General features: G+C 41.7%; 1 protein-coding gene across 4 annotated transcripts in view; it reads left to right on the top strand.

The window, feature by feature from the left end:
- The window catches only part of reep3b (receptor accessory protein 3b), a 45,183-nt gene that overhangs the window by 17,205 nt on the left and 5,036 nt on the right, over nt 1-22,942 (top strand). For 3 of the 4 annotated variants that reach the window (XM_008438215.2, XM_008438213.2, XM_017310957.1), the window contains 5 exons: nt 10,488-10,564; nt 11,802-11,922; nt 12,054-12,167; nt 16,363-16,525; nt 20,766-20,899. In XM_008438215.2, the coding sequence (XP_008436437.1) occupies nt 10,497-10,564; nt 11,802-11,922; nt 12,054-12,167; nt 16,363-16,525; nt 20,766-20,899 (600 nt within the window). In that variant the 5' untranslated portion in view covers nt 10,488-10,496. Of the gene's footprint in view, nt 1-1,193; nt 1,297-10,487; nt 10,565-11,801; nt 11,923-12,053; nt 12,168-16,362; nt 16,526-20,765; nt 20,900-22,942 lie in introns of those variants that run through there. The other variant, XM_008438216.2, reaches the window with a different exon arrangement.

Genomic DNA, 22,942 nt, shown 5'->3' with positions numbered 1-22,942 from the left:
CTTATGGTTGGGGACAATATGAGCAGGAGGAATTTTATTTAAACTATTTTTTCAATGGGTTGAATTTGTTATCTCATGAATAAAATGCAAATGAGTTGGTAGTTCCACTTTACATGATTTGTTCTCAATAAGCCTCTTGGCTTGGTAGTTTGGCAAAATGGGAGGATGTGCAGCATCTATAAACCCGCTTCTCCACTAACTGGTTCTGTCCTAGTCTGCCATGGCCAAATTCATCTCCATTAATTCAAATTCAAAAATTCTTTATTGGCCCCAAAGGGGAAGTATATAAGAAATTAGCGGGTCATACGCAGCTCTTCTCTGCAGTACAAGGCACGGCGAGCCGTGTACTGTGCAGAAGCAATTTGATTTAAGAAATAAAGAAGCGGTTTGATTGACAGCTGACTGCATTTGTTGATTGGCTCATGATTTACGTCACTGCAAACTCCAAACAACATTTCTCATACAGTGTAGCAGTGGACCAGCGGACATGCCATCTGCTATCATAGAACTGTTCAGTGTGGATTGTGTGACTTTAATCTTGAGCAGCGCCAGGAACACATGCATTAAGCTCTGGCAGCGCTGCTAGCAGCTCATCTCTCTGAAGAATGGGCAGCATTGAAGATATTCTGGAGAGTAACTGGTGCGTGATCAGAGATTGTGATTGGCAATATTGTGATGTCTTTAGCTTTGTGTAGCTTGGCTTTGGCAGTAAAAAAGTAATCTGTGAGTAAGATGCATGTCGGTTTAAATGAAATGTCAGATTGCTCTGTTGGGAATTTGGATCGCCATACATTCACTGATCCAGCTTCTGATAGATTTGAAGCATTTTACCCATTTTAGATATAGGGCTCTAACAGTCTGGTTGTCTATATAGATTAGGCATTACGCAAATAACCCCCCTATCACCTCCATAACCAGGAGACTGGCGCTGTACTCCCATTTACAATATAGATTTACCTTCCCTGTCTTATGTAAGACAAGGTTTCAGTCGAGTTACTTTGCCTGTGGATTAATATGGCAAAGCCTCTTTTCCTACCAGAACAACACGAGGAGTGTTAAACTTTATCAGCCCAGGACTTGTTTAATTTTGTATGTTTCACATCTGATAGGTGTGTTCCCTGTAAAAGTGCTACTTGATACTTGGATTATCAGAGTCGCTGAAATAATTTGTTTTTTTTGATTGGACTATCCAGACCAGTGGTTCTTAACCTGGGTTTGATCGAACCCCAGGAGTTCGATGAGTCGGCCTCAGGGGTTTGGCGGAGCCTCTGCCGCTGAGGTAAAGACACCGTGGAGGTAAATTCGTGATGACGCGCCCCGCTTTGCCATCACTTGCTGCAGAGGATCACATTACATTGCTTAGCCAATCAGTGATGCGGAGGAGCACTGATTGAAGGAGGTCCACTCTCAACATGGATTTGAATTTGTGTCTTTAATTACTTCAGCAAAGCTCACCGTTTTTACCAAATTCTGTATCTTTTGGTGTACTTCTAAATCTGCTCCATAGTCGCATCTTTTCAGGGTTGGTTTTGCCTCTAGTGCCGTGGGGGTGATAACACAACTAATATAATTACATTACTAAATCAGAATAGCGCAAAGTCTTTATTATTATTATTTTTTCATTATCTTAAGAATGTAGAGCTAATTAAATGTAAACAAGACCTTAAAGTGGTTCCAGTTTCTCTCGATGGCCAACCTGTTGAAACTGTGGCAAATTTTAAATACCTTGGGTCGTTCCTGGACAGTCAGCTCAACTTTGCTGAAAACACTGACTATATTTTGAAGAACTGTTCTCAGAGAGACTACCTTTTAAGAAGACTTAGTGATCATGGAGTGACCCGACATTAGTTGGGTCACCCCTATGTCTTGAATTTGGGGGGAAAACAATCATATTTTATTTATCACTACAGAAGGGTTCAGTGAATGCGCATATAAAACTGGTGGGTTCGGTACCTCAAAAAGGTTAAGAACCGCTGATCCAGACCCTTCACATTATGACTTACTGCACTTAAGTGAAATGGATGCTGGAAACTAAGAAAACTACTAAGAAACTACTAATACTTTGCTGTACAATATTTCAAAACTGGGATTCAAAAGCTCTTTTTTTCCCAATGTAATAAGACCCTCAGGAAACGAAGGATCACATTGCAGAAAAGACAACAATTATTAAAAGTGCAACAGTGCAAGGTAATGGTTTCAGTCGCTGGCCTATACTATAATAAGCAACAACAAGCACAACCTAAAAAATAGTATGTGTACAAAAACAACGAAAAGGAGAAAGATTAAGAGTGTAGCAGTTCAAGCTCCTGCAAGTGTGCATCACTTATGTACGTACATACTTATGTATATACTTCAACAATAATGTGAAATCTACCAATAATATTAATATTGTATGTGAGGCAGATCTAATTGTGACTTTGTAATATGATAAAGTTAGTAACAATGTAGGGCACATTTCCTGGAGACAGGCCAGTTTATAAAAGTGAAATTGATTATCATACTCACAGTTAGTAGTTCAGCAACTTAAAACACAATACTTCAGTGTTGAGATCTACTTGTCAAGAGTTGCATTTGAGGTTCAGTCTCATAACACATTTTGTATGTTCACTTTTTTATAGAATAATCCAAAGTGCTTGTAAAGCTCTGTGCATCTGAGAAGGCTGCCACGCTGGAGGTATAATCCATTGGTCAGCGGGGCTTTGTCTCTGCTGTCCTCAGAATGTTATCAGCGTCTCCATCATAATGCAGCGTGGCGATGAGCACACAGTCTTTCTCCGTCTACTGGTTTCTTGGGTGCAGTGGCCCGGCTTGAGCAGTTGACTTTCACATCCTGGGTTGTGGATCTTTGTCTTCTGGAATATGCTGCCTCATGGATATGGTGTTAGCCGTTAGCTTTGATACGCTGCCATCATACTTGAATGTACAATTTTTTTCCGCCATTTATTGAAAAACATCAGCTAAAATAGATTTCTTTAAAGTCCAAAATTATCAATACTATTTTGGTCACTTTTAATAAGAAGTTGTTGCTTTTAAGAGGAAAATGTTAACAAACCTGCTGGAGATCTGAAATATCTGTTTTACTCCATCTTGGCTCACTAGCTCTCCCGGTTTACATCTTTTGACTGCATCTAAATCTAAAAGGATGCACATTCAAAAGATAAAAGTACCAGAATGTAATTATGGCGAAATAATCAGCTAATTCAATGCTGCCCCATTACGTTTATCCCAGCATTGAATTTCTATTAGACAAAAATATATATCTGAATATTTTTGAGTCCATCAGAACCACCATAAATTCAATTAATGGACATGCCAATTTTGAAAAAACTCAAGTTTTTTGTAAAAAAATCTTTTGTGCTAAAATGAAGTATCGTAACACTTCTTTTTGCATCACACGAGTCACGTGATCAACAGTTGGATGTCACTACTGGTGAAGAAAACTATAGGAAGTAGTAGGAGGCTGATGGTTTGTTTTTATTTTTTTCTGACAATGGGCAGCTGGCTCCACAATATCACACAGTTCAGAGCAAGTTGTGTCATTCTATTGTGTTGAATCCATAGCTCTTCTGCAAAATGGCCGACTGCAATTTCCCCAAAACGTCACAAATGTAGGCTGCACAGTGGCGCAGTTGGTAGAGTTGTTGCCTTGCAGCAAGAAGGTTCTGGGTTCGATTCCCGGCCCCAGTCTTTCTGCATGGAGTTTACATGTTCTCCCTGTGCATGCGTGGGTTTTCTCCGGGTACTCTGGTTTCCTCCCACAGTCCAAAGACATGACTGTCAGATTAATTGGCCTCTCCAAATTGCCCCTAGGTGTGAGTGAGTGTGTGTGTGTGTGCATGGTTGTTTGTCCTGTGTGTCTCTGTGTTGCCCTGCGACAGACTGGCGACCTGTCCTGGGTGTACCCCGCCTCTCACCCGGAACGTTAGCTGGAGATAGGCACCAGCAACCCTCCTGACCCCACTAAGGGACAAGGGTGTAAAGAAAATGGATGGATGGATGGACGTCACAAACGTAGCCTCTCCCAAGTGGGCGGGGCTTGTTGCTCTAATGCCTAAATAAAAAGCTGATGTATCCTCTGTTTGGCTGATAGAGACTGAGCTCCAGCACCGTGACTGAATTATGAATGTATCTCATGTTAATGTTTACATCAGTTGCTGCCTTGGTTATTAATTATTTATCGCATGAACAAACTTATTCATGTGTGATTTTAATTTAATTTCTTATTTAATGGAAGCATTGCTATTGTCAAAATGTGTTTTGTGATATCAGCAGAATAGTGACAAAGATTTGCGCACATTTGTAATGGAAATTCAGCTTGAGACAGGAGGAGTGTTTGTAAGTTCTGTTAGGTTAAAGCCCTGCTCATCTGTACTAATCTGACTGATGAAACTGAAGTTATCTGGTTTCCATCTTCTAACAGCACGAAAGCAAAGGGACTATTTCAGAGGTTTTGAAGAAATTTGGCCTGCATTGTGTCCTCTCAGTTTTAAAACTAGTCAGATGTGAACGCAGGATGCCTTATATTGAATCCTATGTGAAAACTGCAGCACTCTTTTTGAAACAGGTCGTTCTACCTTATTCTGATGTTGCTTTAGAAGAAACGGGATGCTCTGAAAAATGCCGCAGGACAGGCTCTGTTTGAATCAGACTTTGATAGGAACATACATGTAGACATTGGTTTAAAAGCTGAGACTGGATTCTATGGAGAGATTGGTGATGCAACTTGGGTCTGTGAGAGTGAAATCCCTGTCGACTGAATTAGAAACACATTCCTAGCTCACCCACAGCAGATCTAAAACCCTAGGTAACATGAGTATCTCTCCTTTCTTCTTCATATTTTAGATTTTTGCATTTTCTGATTCTTCAAGGTCTCTGCACGCTCCACAAGAACAAAGACATTTGCTCTATCTACCAGGGCTGCTAGGAAAATGAAATGGTTCTATTTCTTGTAGGTTGTTCTTGACACGTCACCTGGTCTCATGTTGTAAAACCACTACTATGAGTTTGAGCAGAAATTTGAAGAAGGTGTATTATTTCCTAACGTATCCTCTAGTCTTATGAGAACTTCCCAGGACGCCTTATGTGTTCTTTGTATCACAAAAGTTATTTTTTGATTGAGAAGCTGACACTTCTCCACCATACAGCTCAACTGAATGAGCTCTATTATTAAGGTGAAACTTAAGGAGCTTGTCGAGTGTTCATATTTCAAAACAGAACCTTATGAAGTTCATTTCGTATCCCACTGTAGACTCTGATTGGCCCAATTTTTTTTTTCCTGTTCTGGAATGCCCCTGCCATCTTTGTTTCTGTATCAACTGGCTCCACTTAAGGATGACCAGTGGCGCCAGCTTCTGGATGGCGGCCAAACGAAAACACTAAAGGAAGGACTAGCAGATGTTTTTATTCAGTTGAAACTAATTTTAGTCTAATAAATTATTAACCATAAGTAATTTTACTTATGGTTAAAATAAGTAAAATCACTTATTTTACTTAAGTAATTTTACTTACTTAAGTTAAGTAAAATTTTAGTTATTTAGTCAATAACTAAAATATATGGAAAGTGTAAAGCACATTACATAAGTCCAATATCACTGTAACTGTAATTATTCAACATTGATTAATATCAAAGCCTTTTGCTAATTTATTTCTTTAATCTTGTGTATATTGTTAAGTATATTTATTAACTTTATGTGGATGTGTTGAACTCTCTCCTAAGTGTGTTTGAGAAGTGTTAAAAGATGGATGGTTGCTTCATAAAAAATTGATTTCTCCATCTCATAGAGCAGTGTTTTCCTTTGTTCTTTGTTCTAGATTCGCGTGCGTGCGTGCGTGCGTGCGTGAGTGCGTGAGAGAGAGACCAGGTTTTTATATCCTTGTGGGGATCTTTTTCTGTCTACAATATGTGGTTGTGGGAACCACTGTTTTGGGTTAGGTATCTGATGGTAAGGGTTAGGCTGTAGAAAATGAATGGAAGTCAATGTAAAGTTCCCACAAGACATGAAAACACAGCTGTGTGTGTGTACGCAGCAGACATCCAGTTCATCATGAGGTCACCTGTTGACTGGTGCAGATGTCATGCTGCCTCCAGCAGCGCTTTCTGCATGTTGAATTCAGTGTAATAGTATTAGTCTATTAGCGTATAGATTTCTGTTGTTTTCATTCCACTGAGATTAGTGGTTAGTCAGCCAACAAAGATATGCTGATGTTAAAACTCTTCAACAGTCTAATAACTAGCAGAGGTGACATTATAATTAATTTCTACCTTGAGTACCAACAGCTAATTTAATACAGAAGAGATAAACTTGGTAGATTTGAGTACAGAGACAAGCAGGTAAAGGGTTAATGAGTAGTTGTGATGTGGAAAATGGGACTACTGTGAAGGCAGCAGTAAATATTGATATTTTAAAGTTTTATTCAACAAATGTTGTCTCAAGGTAGTTTAGAAATAAGTCACTGCAATTCAAACACACATACATTCCAATTGATGCTAGTTATCAAATGGAGCATTGAGCTCAGTTTATTATTAAAATTAGTGTAAAAGGTTTTGTGTCTTGGGAAACCCAGCAGATTGCATTGAGTCATTCACTCCTCCTGGACCAGTACATGGCACATAAATAATTGTATCGTTGACTTTGCAGCAATACTAAGCATGAATGTAGCGACAGTGGAGAGGAAAAACTCCCCTTTAACAGGAAGAAACCTCTCTGGTACAGGCGGCCATCTGCTGCATCAATTAGGGATTTGACTACATGACTTGCAAACAATCTGAATGTATTCAACATTGGAATCAAACTTTCATAAATGGTGTGGTTGGTGGTGGTGAGGACGCAGGTAGACCCAGGTAATGGTGAAGATGATGAAATTTAACGGTAGATGTCGAGGTACAGAACAACGGGGAGCACAAGGAACACCGGGAAACAGACTGGTACACACGACGAGGATACAACGAAGAACACAGACAACAGGTGAGACTAAATACACATGGGGTAATCAAGGGAACGAGACACACCTGGGCGACAATCAACGGGGAAGACGCAGAGACAGTACTCACAGGGAACAGGATAACACAGAAACACGGATCATGACAGTACCCCCTCCTCAAGGGGCGGCTACCAGACGCCCAACGGAAAAGTCCAAAAACAAAACAATCCAACAGGGTGGGCGGAGGGGCGAAAGCAGGAGGGCTAGAGTCCAGAAAACAGAACTAAATCCAAACAGGAACTCAACACAAGAAAACGGTGCGGGGACTGCCCACGGCACAGGAGGTGAAGCTCACGTGGGCGGTACGGTGGATGGTGACGTCGGAGGCGGAGCAGAGGCCGCGGTGGGCGGCGACGCAGGAGGCAGAGCTTGAGCTGCGGTGGGCCGGGCGGAGCGCTGGCTGCTGCAGGCTCTGGAGGGCCGGGCGGAGCGCCGGCTGCTGCAGACACTTGGAGCTCGGGTGGAGCGCCGGCTGCTGCAGACACTGGGAGCTCGGACGGAGCAGATTCTGGAGACGCCACACCAGCGGCAGGTTCTGGCGGGCCGGCTGAAGTCTCGGGAGGAGCACTAGGAGTCTCGGGAGGAGCACTAGGGAACTGCACACCGGCAGCGGACTCGGGGAGCTGTACACCGGCAGCGGACTTGGGTAGCTGCACACCGACAGCGGACTCGGGGTCGTCGGCTAACTCGGGGGTGGAGCCAAGAGAAACTCGGGGAACCAAGGTGCCTGCTCATCAGCAGCGGGCAAGGGGAACTCTGGGGGTGGAGACAGACGCCGCCTCGGCACGGAGACTGTAGGCGGCGGGGACTGACGCTGCCTTGGTGCGGGGACTGGAGGCAGCTGAAGACTTTGCCCAGGGGCCGGGACCTCCGGCGGCTCAGGGCTGCGGTGACGTCGGTGCCCAGGGATCGGGATTTCCGGCGGCTCAGGGCGGTGGCGGCGTCTGTGCCCAAGGTCCGGGACCTGCGGTGGCAGCATTGGTGCCCAGAGGCCGGGACCTCCGGCAGCTCAGGGCTGCGGTGATGTCGGTGCCCAGGGGCCGGGACCTCCGGCAGCTCAGGGCTGCGGTGATGTCGGTGCCCAGGGGCCGGGACTTCCGGCGACTCAGGGCGGTGGTGACGTCTTAGCCCAGGAGCCGGGACCTCCCGCGGCTCAGGGCGGTGGCGGCGTCGGTGCCCAGGGGTCAGGACCTGCGGTGGCGGCATCGGTGCCCAGGGGCCGGGATCTCCGGCGACTCAGGGCGGCATTGACGGCGTGGCCCAGGGGCCGGGATCTCCGGCGGCTCAGGGCGGCAGTAACGGCGTGGTCCACATCCGGGAGGGCAAAGTACCAGCCGCGATCCCAGCCAAGGGTTCGGGCTGGCAGGAACTGCTCCGATCGACTCCCTCTTTGACCTCCGCCGCGGCCTCCGTCTCCTGGGCGAGTCTATGTCGCTAAACGTGACGGGTAGCCAATCAGAAATCGCGGATTCTCCTCTTCTTTCTGAGGGAAATTATGAGAGGAATCCCAAACAGCTGACACGGTGCATCACGAAGTCCAGCAGACATTGGAGATGATATGTGGAAACATTAATTATTATTTAACATTTCGTGCAAAGAATATAGAAATGGCAAGGGGAGGATTTGGAGCCAAATTGTTACCGCAGTTGATAAACCCGGTAAGTTTTCAGCTGTTCTTCGTTAACGTGACATCAATAGATTATAAGGATTTTCATTCAGTCAGGACTTTATGCTGAATCTAGCCACATGCATCACAGGTAGATTCTAGTAAAGCATAGATTAATGCCTGATTTTAAAATTAGTTAACTGGACTTGTAGCCATTATTTTGTGCCCATGTGGCTGGACACCACACGGCACGACAAACCCAGTCGAACCGTTGTACCTAGGATTTCTGTCGGCTAATGTGCCTCTCAGATTTTGAAAATGGGCCGACAACTCGTGTAATGTGCTGTAATGGTGCGCTGCACATTAGACTAAGGAAATTAGTTAGGGAAGGTCAGTGGAGAGCGCTGGAGCTGAGCCTATTCTCATTCAGTGTCATCAACAGAAAGAAAAATGGCCGGAAGAGACGATGAAGACGATAATTAAAATGAGTCCGATAGATTTAATTTATCGTCCGATTAATTGATTTATCGTTTATCGCGACAGGACTATTTGGAAGGTTTTTCCAGCTTAGTAAAACCCTGTACTGAGGGTTTGGGGTGAAGATTCTATGCTTGAGATTTTTAGAAACTACAGGTTACAGGGGAAGGAAAAAGGGTAAGGATGTTTTGGTAAGTAAAGATATGCCAGCGGGGGTTTAAACTTAACCCTGTTAAGTTTAAATTATTCTCTGATAAATATTTAGGCAATGTGACAAAACATTCTTGTAAACCTCATGCTGGACAAGTATCAGGGGCGCTCTATTTAGTTAGTTGAGGTTTTAGTTTTAGTGAATTCAAGATTGTTTAAAGAAGGCATGAAACACAAGGCACTTCTGATACAGAAATCCAGAACAACATGTGTGTAATCTGGCAGCCACTGAAGGACACCTCAAACATGATGGAGCTATTGGTTTCCAGGCCCCCATGGAGCTGTATTGTTTTTAATTATGTGACGCTGGTTGAGAACAGACCGCAGCACCAACGCTGCTCCATCTCTGAAGCTCTTTTAGTAGAAAACCCCCTGGATGCTGGAGTGTTCTCTGGTGCACTTGCTTTCTCTGCCCAAGCACACACACACTCTGTACACACTCTCATCTCTCCAGCAGAGAGAGATGAGAGCACATGCACCGACATTTTCTCAGGTCCTGTCAGTGTGTGTTCAGTCATGCAGCAGCAGAGTCTGGCTTCTACTGCAGCTGGCCATGTGACTGTCTGGATGCCACAGCCTGCTGCTGCCTTTCATATGGAAATGCAGCCAGGAGAGCCTGGGAAGCCCTTTTGGAGGAATGGGAAAGTGACAGATTAGGAAAGACAGCAAAAAGCAGAAAGACGACGAGCTCATCTTGTTTGCCCTTTACTGCTGCTGCTGCTGCTGTGATTATCACATTATGATGTCACTTTATTTTATGTTTTTGATGGTAAGCCATATATGGATTTGATTTTTATGTAGAACAAAAGCCAGGTCAGTTTGGTAAACCAATAGATGGCTAATATATAAATGGGCCCCGGGTCACTTTGAACCAGAAAAATTGGATCAAACCAGGATGGATCAAACAAAGAGAAAAGAAAAGAATCTGATTAAAAGCTTGTTTTAATATTTGGGCTTCTGGTCCTTGTTTTCATTTTAGTCATTTATTTTACTCACAAATGTTAGTCAAAATAACGTGTCATGGTAGTAATAATATCAAGGTAAATAATTCTGGTTTGAAAAGCACACATTTAGTAGGCAGTTGTTATTAAGATGCATGGCTCTCCATAACATGTCTACCAGGCTGTAGCAATGGTGGTGTTCTGCAGTGTTTAACACCAATCCAGCTCAGCTGTGTGTAGATTAACCGTAATAACTCTGTGTGTGTGTTCAGGTGCGCTGGATGATGTACTGGATTGTATTTGCCTTGTATACAGTCGTGGAGACGATCACTGACCTGACTGTAGCTTGGTGAGTAACCTGAATGAAGCACATTGCTAACCTCAGCACACACGCGCGTGCGCACGCACGCACACACACACTTACATACATATATACATACACACACACACACAAACACATTGGAACGTAGTGAAGCATTCCTGGATGTTAGCATGTTGTACACCTCCTGCAGCTAAAAGCACTAACCTCAGTTTGTTCCAGCCAACACTGGCTTCTAGTTTTCTGGTCTGACATTCTTATCAGAATTTTGACCATTAAAGTATTTTTTTCAACAGACTGTAACACAAAGAGCCCAGTTATTATTAATGACCTAAGACATATGCTGCAGGTTTTCAGTATTTAACCAGCCCACTGGTCAGAGCCATCCCAGGGAAAATGACTGATACTGAGTTGTTGATAACCACTTAGATTTTTTAATCTACTCTCAGTACACTATTCTCAGAACTCAATAGACTAACTCTTTTGACATTTGGAGCAATGCCCTGTTGATAAAAACAAAAAACACAAAATTAACAAAATAGCTTTTTTTCTAGCAAAGGTAGGGCAGATTTTTGGATAAGATTGATTTCACATAAGTATCGGCCAATCGGCGATTTCCCAAAATGAAGGAATTTGTGGTCAATTTATTTGTCCATTGGTGATTCCTTGGCTTATAAATGCTGTCAAACTGAATCTCCACTTTTCTTCACCTAATGACGAGACCTGAGGGAAGTTGGCCCGCTACCTTCTTCAAATTGAACAAAATCAGTGTCAGATGTTTGTACAGCAAACATTTTCATTTGTGGCACTATCATTTTAAAAATATTAATAAATGTTTCTAGAGCTCATCAAAGGTCAACCAGCCAGTAAACATTTACCAAAATAAAATTAAACATGGCGTCAATCACAGTTGATTGACGCCAGATTTGCTTGATTTTGTAAATGTGGACTGACCTCCGTTGACTTCTGGAAACATTTATTCATTTAATCTTTAATTTTTGCTGCACAAATGCAGCACAAAAGTTTGACACCAATTTCATTTAATTTGAAGAAAGTAGTGGGCTAACTCCACTCAGATGATGATGATAATAATAATAATAATAATTAATAATACATTTAATTTGTAGGTGCCCTTCTTGACATAGTTACACATAGTGTAACATAATGTTTAACTTGATGGAAGTGGTCATGTTGACTGCATGTCTGAGGTGGAAAAGCAACTCAGTACTGAGTCCCATGTGAGCCAGCAGCTTCTCTGTCTGTCCAGGTTCCCTCTGTACTATGAGCTGAAGATAGCCTTTGTGATCTGGCTGCTGTCGCCTTACACCAGAGGAGCAAGTCTCATTTACAGGAAGTGTCTGCACCCCCTGCTGTCCTCCAGAGAGAGAGTATGACCATCCATCTTTCTCTGTCTGCCTCTGAGTACACGTTTAACTTCTGTTGAGAATATTCTGCTTCTCCTGCTTTTCACCGGATTAAACTGTCCCCAGTAAGAGTGTTATTGATTGTATCCGTCTAGGAAATAGATGAATATATCGTGCAGGCCAAAGAGAGAAGCTATGAGACCATGGTGAACTTTGGCAAGCAGGGACTAAGTATTGCAGCTACCGCTGCTGTCTCTGCTGCTGTCAAGGTGAGTGAAAGAACATTTTCCATTTTGAATGTATTTCTTCTAAATGAAAAGAAGTCATGTGTTAATGTGAATGTGTCTGTTATTCCAATGGTGTGCTTCTTTGTAGCTACACTTCCCAGCTGAGTTCAGACTAACATGTCTGGGATAACTGGGTCTGGACATGGGAACCAGTTCCAGTCATAAATCTGCCCAGTTATTCTGTCTGTTTTTAAACTTGTAATGTGTTGTGTTTGGGTACACTGTGAGGATAACATCTAACTGTTAGTGGCCAGGTATCTCCAGGCTTGATCTGAAACTTGAAGTGTAATGAACCACCTGTGACAGTGTTGCCCCGCCTACAGGACACTGATGAAAAATATCTCCCATCAGCCCCTCCTGCTTAGTCTTTTCTGCCAATAGACCGACCACCTTGGTTCAGGACCAACATAATGGCAGTATATAACTTAGTCAAGGTTGGACTGAATTATTATACAATGATGGCAGATGCTTTGAAACTCTGCTGTTGTTTATGAAGTCACTCTTTAAAATAAAAATGTTTATTATTGCTTTCTCCGAAAATATTGTTCATACTTCATGTTCCCCTGAACAACATTTTATCATATTTGCTCCCATCTCATGAACACAGTGGATCCTTCAGCTCTGTTTATTATATTATACTGATTCAAAACCTGCATTTTAACAGGGATGCAAACTCTTCTAGATGTATTGTAGTTGTGAAAATCCACTTTGGCAGAGTAGGTTCTGATGTTCTAACGTAGTGGATGCCACCGGGTTCTGACTGCGCCAGAAGCAGTTCCGTCAGTTCCATCGGAGACATTTTCTTCAGAAAAGAATGAAGCAAAGGGAACATTTGATCAATGTTTCTAAACTTGAACTAGTCTTCACTGTTTCCTTTGACCCTAACATGACTTGTGTTTTTCTTCCTTTGCACTGACATCCTTCAAAGTGTGTGCACCTCAGCATGCTCCTCTGAGAGGTAAAGAGCAAATAGCATGATTACTTCATACAGTGCTACCCATCACCAGCCTCTCAGCATACAGCCATGGGTAAAAGAAAATACACCCTCTTTGGACTTTAGGCTTTATTATATTAGGACATCATAGCAATGATCTGGTCCACCAGGGTCTATGAAAAAACACATTGGCAATTTTTTGGTTTAGTAACTAAAGTGGAAAAATGTTTGGTAAGAAAAGTAAGTACACCCTACAACTGAACTGATTTGAATGAGAGTGAGTGAGAACCTAAATCTGAATGAACTCTGTTGTTTGTTGTTGTGCTCCTCCCATAAAAAGAACTAAATCAGATACATATCTGACTATTTCCAAAATAGTATTCTGAACCATAGGGCTGGCATATCAATCTAAATATTGATTCTATCAATACCAAAGCGAATATTGGTTTTGGATAGAAGCTAGCTTTATGAGATAGATACTTTTATGTGCTGTTTCTCTTTGCCAATTAATCATATTTGCTCATAGAGGAATTAAAATGTTAATTATGAAGAACTTACATTTTTAATTTTAGAGCAGAACTTTATACCTTTGTGATGTTTGCAAATATGAATATGGTTTAATATAATAATGCTTTTGTGTGAATTATCCATACATCCATTTTCTGACATCCTTGTCCCTATCGTGGTCAGGAGGGGCTCTGGTGCCTATCTCCAGCGAGACGTATTGTGTGAACTATTGAAGGAAAAATAATATTATTTAGTTTGCATGCAGATTAAAATTAAATAATTGGATAAACAATTGTCTGTTGTAGAAGGTAAAAAGAGAATAATTTTATTTATTTTCTGCTACATCATGGTATATTGTAGTTGGTTAGTAAAAAACACTTTAATTTTCCTAAAATCTTTGCCCTGCATTTTATCATAATCAACTAACTGAAGTCAAATCCATCAAGTTATTCCATGATGATCGCATTTTGAGAAGAAAGTATGGGTATTGGAATTGGCATGGGTCATACTGGCCCTGTAGTTACTTTGGCTTCGAATTGGTTCCCAGTATAATTGATTGGGTGGGGGTGACAGGGTAGACTGAGTGAATTCTGATGTAAATAATGGCTGAAAGTTCTAATTCTGAAAATGATGAAACATGTCTGGAGTGCACCACTCCTGGTCCGACTCCACATCCAAACAGACTTCTCTCCAGAAGCTGCAGTCAATGTTCCGCTAAAGGCTGCTGCTACAAGTTGTGCTTCGTTTTATTAGCTTCCTTCATCTGGTTCTGATCCTGTGACGATGCTGTAGGCTTTCAAGAACTTTAAATTCCCTCCATAGAGGCAGCGTCCATTACTACCTCTGTGAAGAGCGTTGCTGTGTGACGTCAGCGTTCTTCTGCTCATACGGGTCGCTTTGGGGACACAAACCGTTCACAGAGGTCTGATTTTGGACACGTCAGTCAGTAGAATGAACAACCACATACAAAAAAATCCGATTCAGAATTAAACATCAAGACCTGTTGTGGGATCGTAGCTGAGGACCCATTGCACTTCAGTGTTGCTTCAGTTTATTGAGGCTTGCAGATATTTGTTTCTTCAGTCCTACATGTTGATTTGTGGACTGTCTGCCTCTGCAGTGCTTCGATCTGAATCTCTGCTGCCAGTCCTTCAGACGAGAAGACAACCTTAGAATTTATACTTGTTCGCTGCCATCAGCTCTGTCGTTTAGTCCGCTAAAGTTTTACTTTAGCATTTTCTGCACCAAATAGTCTACAACAAGGGTGTACTTAGTTTATCACAGTGATTCCTTTGATAAAGACTAGATCATTTTCTTATGATGTGCTAATAAATAAACCCTAGAACTAAACAGGGAGGTGCTTTCAGACCTGCAATCCGAAAACCTTGGTATGGATTTAATAATTCTGTGTCAAAAATATTTTCTATTTTTGCAACTATGATTCCCAAATTACCTTTGACTATTTCATATACGAGGCTTTATTAGTTTTCTTACTTTTGTTGTAGTTACCACTCATTTTGTCTAACTCTGTCTATGTCAGCATGAAGAAATTGTTTATCTGTTATTAAATAAATTAATGTAAGGATCATATTTCTTATGTCTGTATTTCAGTTTGGCCTTATTAACCTTTCTGTCCTTGTTTGATTAATGTAACATGACTGATTTATTAATGTGTTGGCTCTTTATCTAACTGTAACACAGAGTGGCTCCTCATGTTGCTAGCATATTTAGCTCAATGATAACCAAGGAGAGCAAAAACATTCTAATTACTGATCTTATCATTTTTTAATATTTTGTATTTTTGCAAACAGAACTAATGTATAGGCTGACACAATCTACATTCCATTGAATAAAATGAATAGAAATTCTACCCAGAAGTCCTCAAATAGCAGTTTTAGCCTCACCTCTTTCAAATTCTATTAAGAAAAAGCACCATTAGCTACCCAGTTATTAATCGATTAATCAAAAAAAAAAAAAGGCTGAGGATTTCACTTATTGATGTTAGATGTATGCAGTTAGCTGAAGATTCATCCTTTGTGTTCACTAAAGGAATGCTGCTATTGCATTTTAGGCAATAAAATGTTCATTTTCTCATTTAAGAAATGACTTGGGTTATTTGTTTATTTGCATCCTTTAATGTATTTTCAACTTTGTATAAAAAGACTTAAGTGGTTAAATGAAAAATCTGCAGAATGTGCCAATTTTTTATCTGATTAGTCATCAGAATAATCAATGAAATACTTGATTATTAAAATAATCCTTAGTTAACTTTGACCTGTTGGCAGCTGGCCAGTTGAGCATCTGTGCTGCTGCTCAACAGGAGTACAGAGATGTTTACTTCTCTGTACTCCTGGACCTGAGTCAGAATGAATGATGCAGTAGAAATGATGCAGACACTGAGAATCGTAAAGATGGATATCTGCTGCTTGAATGAAGAGTCAGGAATTCACTCAACCGATGTTTCTGCCAGTGTTTTGTAGAAGATGTTTATGCTTTTTAGAATGAACCATGAAGAGTTTTACTTGTATTTTCTGAATGTTTCATCTTTACTTGTTTCCCTCTGAACAAGAAAAGCAAATGAGGATTTTTTTTTTCTGTTTAACACCAAATAAACAGAATATTTTTTTTCTGGAGCCAAGTCTCACATCTCACATATTTCTTTACTGTCTGAAATGTAGACAGTAATGGAGAGAAGTGTTGAGCTGTGTGCATTAACGTTGCCTGTTGGCTTGACAGGGTCAGGGAGCCATAACAGAGAAGCTGCGCAGCCTGAGCATGCATGACCTGACGCAGATCGGCCAGCAGGACGACAGAGGAAACCAGCTGTACCCGTACAACCCCCACTCAGCTAACCCGGCCTCCAGGAGGTCCCAGAACACTGACCTGTCCTCCAGAGATGGTACGTACAGACACACACACACACACACACACACACACACACACACACACACACACTCAGAAATATGTTTGGATTTCTCTCTTTATTAGGATATTGTCGTGACTTTCATGCATTTCTGGAGCCTCCAGCCAATCCTCACGTACAAGACATTCAGTCAGTCTCGTACACACACACACGCACACCAATGTAGACCCCCAATTTAGTCCCCCAATGTAGGCAATCTAGTTGGCTACATTGGTAGGCAACTAGAGGTTAAGAGCCTTGCTCAGGGTCACAATAACCTATGGCAGGAGGAAGCTGAAATCAAACCCACAACTTTCCCCTCTGCTCAGGAGTTCTGGTGAGTTTCACCTGCACAGAATGTGTCCACATCAGCACTGCTCTGAACATCCAGGAGAAAGTCCAGAGAAATCTTAATATTTATTATTGTTGTTATTATTATTATTATTATTAGTCTTCTTGTCTTTTTTATGGAAGAGACTTGCTAACTTACCTGTAACTGGTCTGTAATGTATTGTATTTGTTTCAATGGGACCCTGACGGACTATAGATGAAAACTAGCATCTGTGGCTAACTCGGTAATATTTTGTAATTTACCTTGTCCCTTTGAAATAAAGAACAACAGCTGTTCTATATTATGTAATGGAGAAATTACCCAAAATGTATACCAATGTTGTATGTATTTAGTGGAGTAGTTGTGGTCTGACCTCGGTATTTAATGTTTTAGGACTGATCACAGCTGTGATGTTCTCACAATAAACACAGATCATATAAATATTCACACCCCAGTGGGCTCCACAAACTAAACTGAAGAATAGACCTGATCATGGCTAAGGCATGGCTTGGTTTTCAGGGGTTACGGATGCTTTCTTCTTTGCATTGCTAATCGTCAGGTCGCCTCCTGGCTGCATCAGAAACGGATCCAGGTAGCCTGTCATCACTTCACTTTGTCCACTGATTTTCTCTGTGTGCTGTTTTTCCTCGGCTTCCTCCTTCCCTCCAGGTTGGCTGACATTTCAATGAAAGCACTCAGCAGCTGTGTGTGAAAGAGTGTGTGTGAGATGACTTCCCAGCAGACAGAGGGGATGAGATGAGATGAGGTGGAGTGGGGATGCCAGCAGAATGCCAAACACATACTCACTGTTCCTTCTATGCTTGTCTTTTTAAAACACGCACATGCACACACACACACACACACACACACACACACACACTCTGATTGGAGCTCAAAAATATAGAGCTGCAGAGGAATATGTAGGAGGAGAAAAGAGATTCCAAGGATGGATGTAGGAGGAGTGACGGAGGGATGGGAACATGGCGGCATCATGCATTCAGCTCAGGCAGCCAGAACCTTGGTTAGCTCACCTGCTCTACAGCTCCCTCTAGTGGCCAGATACACGGAATACAGGTGGAATAAATTGTATCAGCAAATATTCCTGTTGGACTTATTTACTCCTGGCTCACAGCACTGTTGCTGATGTTACAGACCTGCCAGTGAGTTGCAATGGAAACCTACAGTGGGATGCATCTGTGTGTATCATTCTCACACATTCTCTCCTGTGAAAACACATGTTGGTAATTAGTGGCGTTGCAGTAGATGTAAAAGATCGAAATTGATTTATCTTTCCATCAACAGCTTTGAGTTCTGACAGCGCACAGCTGGCGTCTAGGCAACCGTAGCCTGGGAACCATTGCTGGGTACGTGTCTGAGGAAGCTTGCATTGTTGGGCTCTTTTCTGTGGATCTCTGACCTGCCAGGTGTTTTTGTCTGAAGGTTGATGGAACAATATTTGGCTCTGTCCTTCACATTTAGGGTGTTGGAGAGATTTACCACTAAAGTGACTCTGTGGAATCCAGAGGTTCAGCTGGAAGTCAAACTCCAGAGTTCTACTGGGTTAATTGTCTCTGGTCCAAACCATCATTGATTGGTTCAATTTCTTCCTCATCATGTCATCATGTTCTAGATCCCGGCTTACATATTTGATAGTTTGAAACAGAAGCTCTTGACAGTGACAGTGACAGGACTCTGAACAGATGAGCTCTGAGCCGGCTGGAAGGTCCAGCAGAGTACCTGCAGCAGTAAGACCTCGTTTCATTGGTCTGTGGATGGAGGAGGATCAGCTCTGAAGCTGATGGGGAAAAAAAAGTAGATTTTTTTTCCCATAAGTAGAGAACATGGAGAACAGTTGAGGGGAAGTGCTGTATTTTCTTTATTCAGTCAGTTGTTTGGTGTTTGTTGATCTCCTGGGAAGTTTGCTCCCATTCCAGCTCTTCTGACTGGTTCCTGTCTGTTTCCTTGCATCCACATAAGATGTGGATAAGATTGGTGTCTGTATATTCCAGTTAACAAGCCATCTGTTACTAAATTAGTTGATGATTACTTCAATAACCGATTCATCATGATTAATCTGATTAAGTGTGTGTGCTCTAGGTAGCAGAAACATGAGGGTTCTGCTGAGCTCAGCCACACCTTCACTTCTTTAACACACGCTGGCAACACAAAGGCACACAAACATGAACACACATTCGGGTCGGAATGTGTGCATGATGTGGACAGAGAGGAAGCTGAAACTCCTCAGTGGTGCTACAGTCATCAACATTCACAAGACCTTGTGAGAAATGGAGGAACCCACCTGATGTTAAATCCTGAGCCTACTTTTCACTGTTCTTCTTCTACACAGTTCTCTCACAGTACACATTATAATAATCATCTTCCCATATGGTTAGGTTTTAGGCCTGTCACGATAACAAATTTTGCTGGACGATTAATTGTCTAAAAAATGATTGCGATAAACGATAATATTGTTTCAAGACCTTTTGACACTGATTTAATAGAAATGACTAATGATACATGCGATTTCCTGATAGATGCACTTTATTTTCAAAATAACACGTAACACTGGAACTGATAAACTAAATAAACAAAACAACCAAAAACAAACATAAAATGGATTCTCAGTCTCMATTAACAAAAAACGTACTTGAATAAAAACTAAACAACATAAAGCCAAAGTGGAAATAAATACTGCATTCAACCAAAAGAGTGCAGATTATGAAGTCTGTATACTATATTGCCCTTCAGTAATCACTAGATTTAAATAGAGAAAACGGGCACATCCGACTACCTAATGCAGTAGTTCACACTACACCATTTTCTGCCCCTATTTTCCCCTTATGACAATCTTAGATCGTTGGCCGATCTAACCGATCATCCTGCAGTGTGTGGTGTGTTACGGTAGATTGTTGTGGCCGCTCCGATCTAAATCAGGGGTTTTCCCCGTCTGGGAGCTTAACGCTGCGCGTTGAATGTGACAGGTAGCCAATCAGAAAGCGCGGATTCTCCTCCATGCTTTCTGAGGGGAAATTACGGAAGGGAATGTGGGAATCCCACAGCTGAAACGGCGCAACCCGAAGTCCAGCGGACAACGGAGATGATTTGTGGGCATCATTAATGTTTATTCAACATTTCGTGCAAAAAATATAGAAATGACATTTCGTGCAAAAAATATAGAAATGACAAGGGGAGGAGTTGGAGCCAAATTGCTACCTCAGTTGATAAACCCGGTAAGTTTTCAGCAGTTCTTCGTTAACGTGACATAAATAGGTTATAATATTTTTCATTCAGTCAGGAATTTACGCTGACTCTATAGCCACATGCATCACACAGGTAGATTCTAGTAAAGCATTGATTAATGCCTAATTTTAAAATTAGTTAACTGAACTTGTAGCCATTATTTTGTGCCCATGTGGCTGGACACCACACGGCACGACGAACCCGATCGAACCGTTATACTTAGGATTTCTGTCGGCTAAGGTGTCTCTCAGGGTTTGAAAATTGGCCGACAACTCTTGTAATGTGCGCTGGACATTAGACTAAGGAAATGAGGAAGGGAGGGTCAGTAGAGAGCACCGGAGCTGAGCCTTTTTCATTCCGTGTCATCAAGAGAAAGAAAAAAGGCTGGAAGAGACGATAAAGACGATAATTAAAATGAAGTCGATAGGTTTAACTTATCGTCCGATTGATTTATCGTTTATCGCGACAGGCCTAGTTAGGTTTGTTGTCATATATAAGTTTTTAGCACATTTAACATTCCGTATGCCAGAAACTGGCATCTGATGAGGGAAGGAGAGACCCGATGATTTAATCCTGGTAGATGGAAGTCATTCAGCTTCACACACAATCACGTTGTTTCATTGATTGCTGTGTGTGTGTGTGTGTGTGTGTCTTTTGTTTCTTCAGAGTACTACTATGAGCAGGAGGATGGGTCTGATGACGAGGCTGAGCCAACGTTCTCTGAAGATGAGGCCGTCAGTCAGAAAGGACTGAGACGTTCCCAGAGCGTCAAGATCACAAGATCCAGAGTCCGCAAAGATGTAAGTACCACCTGAACCCGCTGACCAGGAAAATATTGGACATACACTTCTGAAGGGACAGACGGGGCATTTTGTCTTCCGCATGTGAAGATTTACACACTATTTAAATACGACAAAAAAAATCAAAGACTTTCAGGCAAATCCAGACGATTTAACAACCTCTGATAAAGCCTTTAAATGGAAGTGAGGTGCTGAGTTCCTGAACATTCTCAAATCTTTGTTGCTGCAGCTGAACTCCTAACATTATAGTTCAACTATAACATTCTTAGTTGTAGTTTCCTGCATGAGAGGCTAATACAGAATGATGACTGAATGCTTTCCACTGAAACTAATCCATTGCTAAAACCAGACAGTCACCGCATTTTTCCCTGCCAATAACTAATTGTGAGTTTCCAATGTTCTAAAAAAAATGGTCAAAAACACTTTAAGTGATGGCTAACTCCCACCTGCAGGTGACTGTATTTCATACTCTTTTTCTGCCTCTATCTCACTTGATATCAAGTTATAGTCAGGGGTGAAAGTAGGTGGGTACGGTCGGGTACTACGTACCCCTAAAAGATTTAGCGAGGTTATGCAGTACCTGCAAAAGAGGGGAGCAGCTGTCTGCTGTAAAAAATCAATGGGTTCACTGTGCAGCTGTGAGTGATTAGTTTTTCAAGAACAATCTAAAACACAACTTAATCAGTTAATAAATAGCTTTTTTCCCCATTTCATATTGTTTCTTCTTTCTTTGTGCTTTACTAGAGTAGGTGTGCAACACGTCGATTGCGGAAGGTTTTGAGTCAATCTCGGTATTAGGTGACAAACTGAACACCGCCAGGACGCTGAGACCAACATGTCCTCCTCTGACTCTATCAAAACGTTCGTAACTATATTAAAGAACAACAAAAGAATTTTAAAAAAGTGTTCAAATGAATGACCCAACAAAAACAATAATCTCAGTAATTATTGTTTCAACAAGGTATTGTGCAATTCTGTGCGTTTTGGTTACATTAACAAAATAACCAGCAGAGTAGGAGTTTAAAATTAACTAATCAACCATTGCTGTGTTCTGGGGAATGGTTCTTAATAATCGCAAAATAAATATCAAGCCTGAAAACCTAATATCATAACTAAATGTTAACGTAATCTGTGCTGGGCTCGAGGAGCGCAGGTGGTGGTTGCTGCGGCAAAGGGTGTCCTTAAATGACATAGAGAGAATAAAAAGTTGCGAGTGGTTTAAAGTTGATCACTTATTCGGATTATTTTACCTCTGTTTACCTTTGCTGTGGCACATTACAGCCGCTGTAGTTTCTGAACGTTCAATAAATGACAAACTTGGCTACCGTATTTTCCGCACTATGAGGCGCACCTAAAAACCTTCAATTTCCTCAAAAGCCGACAGTGCGCCTTATTATCCGGTGAGCCTTATATATGGACCAATATTGGGCCACAACAGGTCTAGCAACTACGGTAAGCAGCCGCCGACTTCATTTTCCCTCGTAGAAAAAGAAGTGCGCGGTGCATGCTGGGATAGTTGTCAGAATGCTGGTTTGTTAATAAAGTTTGATAATACATTTAAAGCCGGGGGGGGTGAAAGTGGGGGGAGAGACAGAGACTGCGGCGGCAGCGTCTGTGTTACCCAGAAAGCAGTTGGGCACAATATCGCAACACCAACACTGTGAGTGAAACAATGACTGGGGCAGCCTACTTTATAAAGCACTCGGGACCACTTCTTTACAAATGTGGATGTGTAATAATAGAGTACGGAACAAATTGGCAACCCAGAATGAAGCCTCTATTCTGTGCGCCTTATAATGTGTTGCGCCTTATATATGAATAAAGTTTTAAAGTAGGCCATTCATTGAAGGTGCGCCTTATAATCCAGTGCGCTTTATAGTGCGGAAAATAAGGTAATTACTTTGTTCATCTGCGAGTATATGTCATTCACAACAAACATGGTAAATATGTGTCATTAAGTATTTAACAAACAAATGGCTTCTACAGCGATAATTATGTGAACTTAAATTGTCTAATTAAAAAAAACTTTTATTGCTTTCTGGC

Source organism: Poecilia reticulata, linkage group LG19, assembly GCF_000633615.1.
Source record: "Poecilia reticulata strain Guanapo linkage group LG19, Guppy_female_1.0+MT, whole genome shotgun sequence".
Classification (NCBI taxonomy): domain Eukaryota; kingdom Metazoa; phylum Chordata; class Actinopteri; order Cyprinodontiformes; family Poeciliidae; genus Poecilia; species Poecilia reticulata.
The sequence above is the reverse complement of the archived record's forward strand: the minus strand, read 5'-3'. Positions and strand labels throughout refer to the sequence as shown.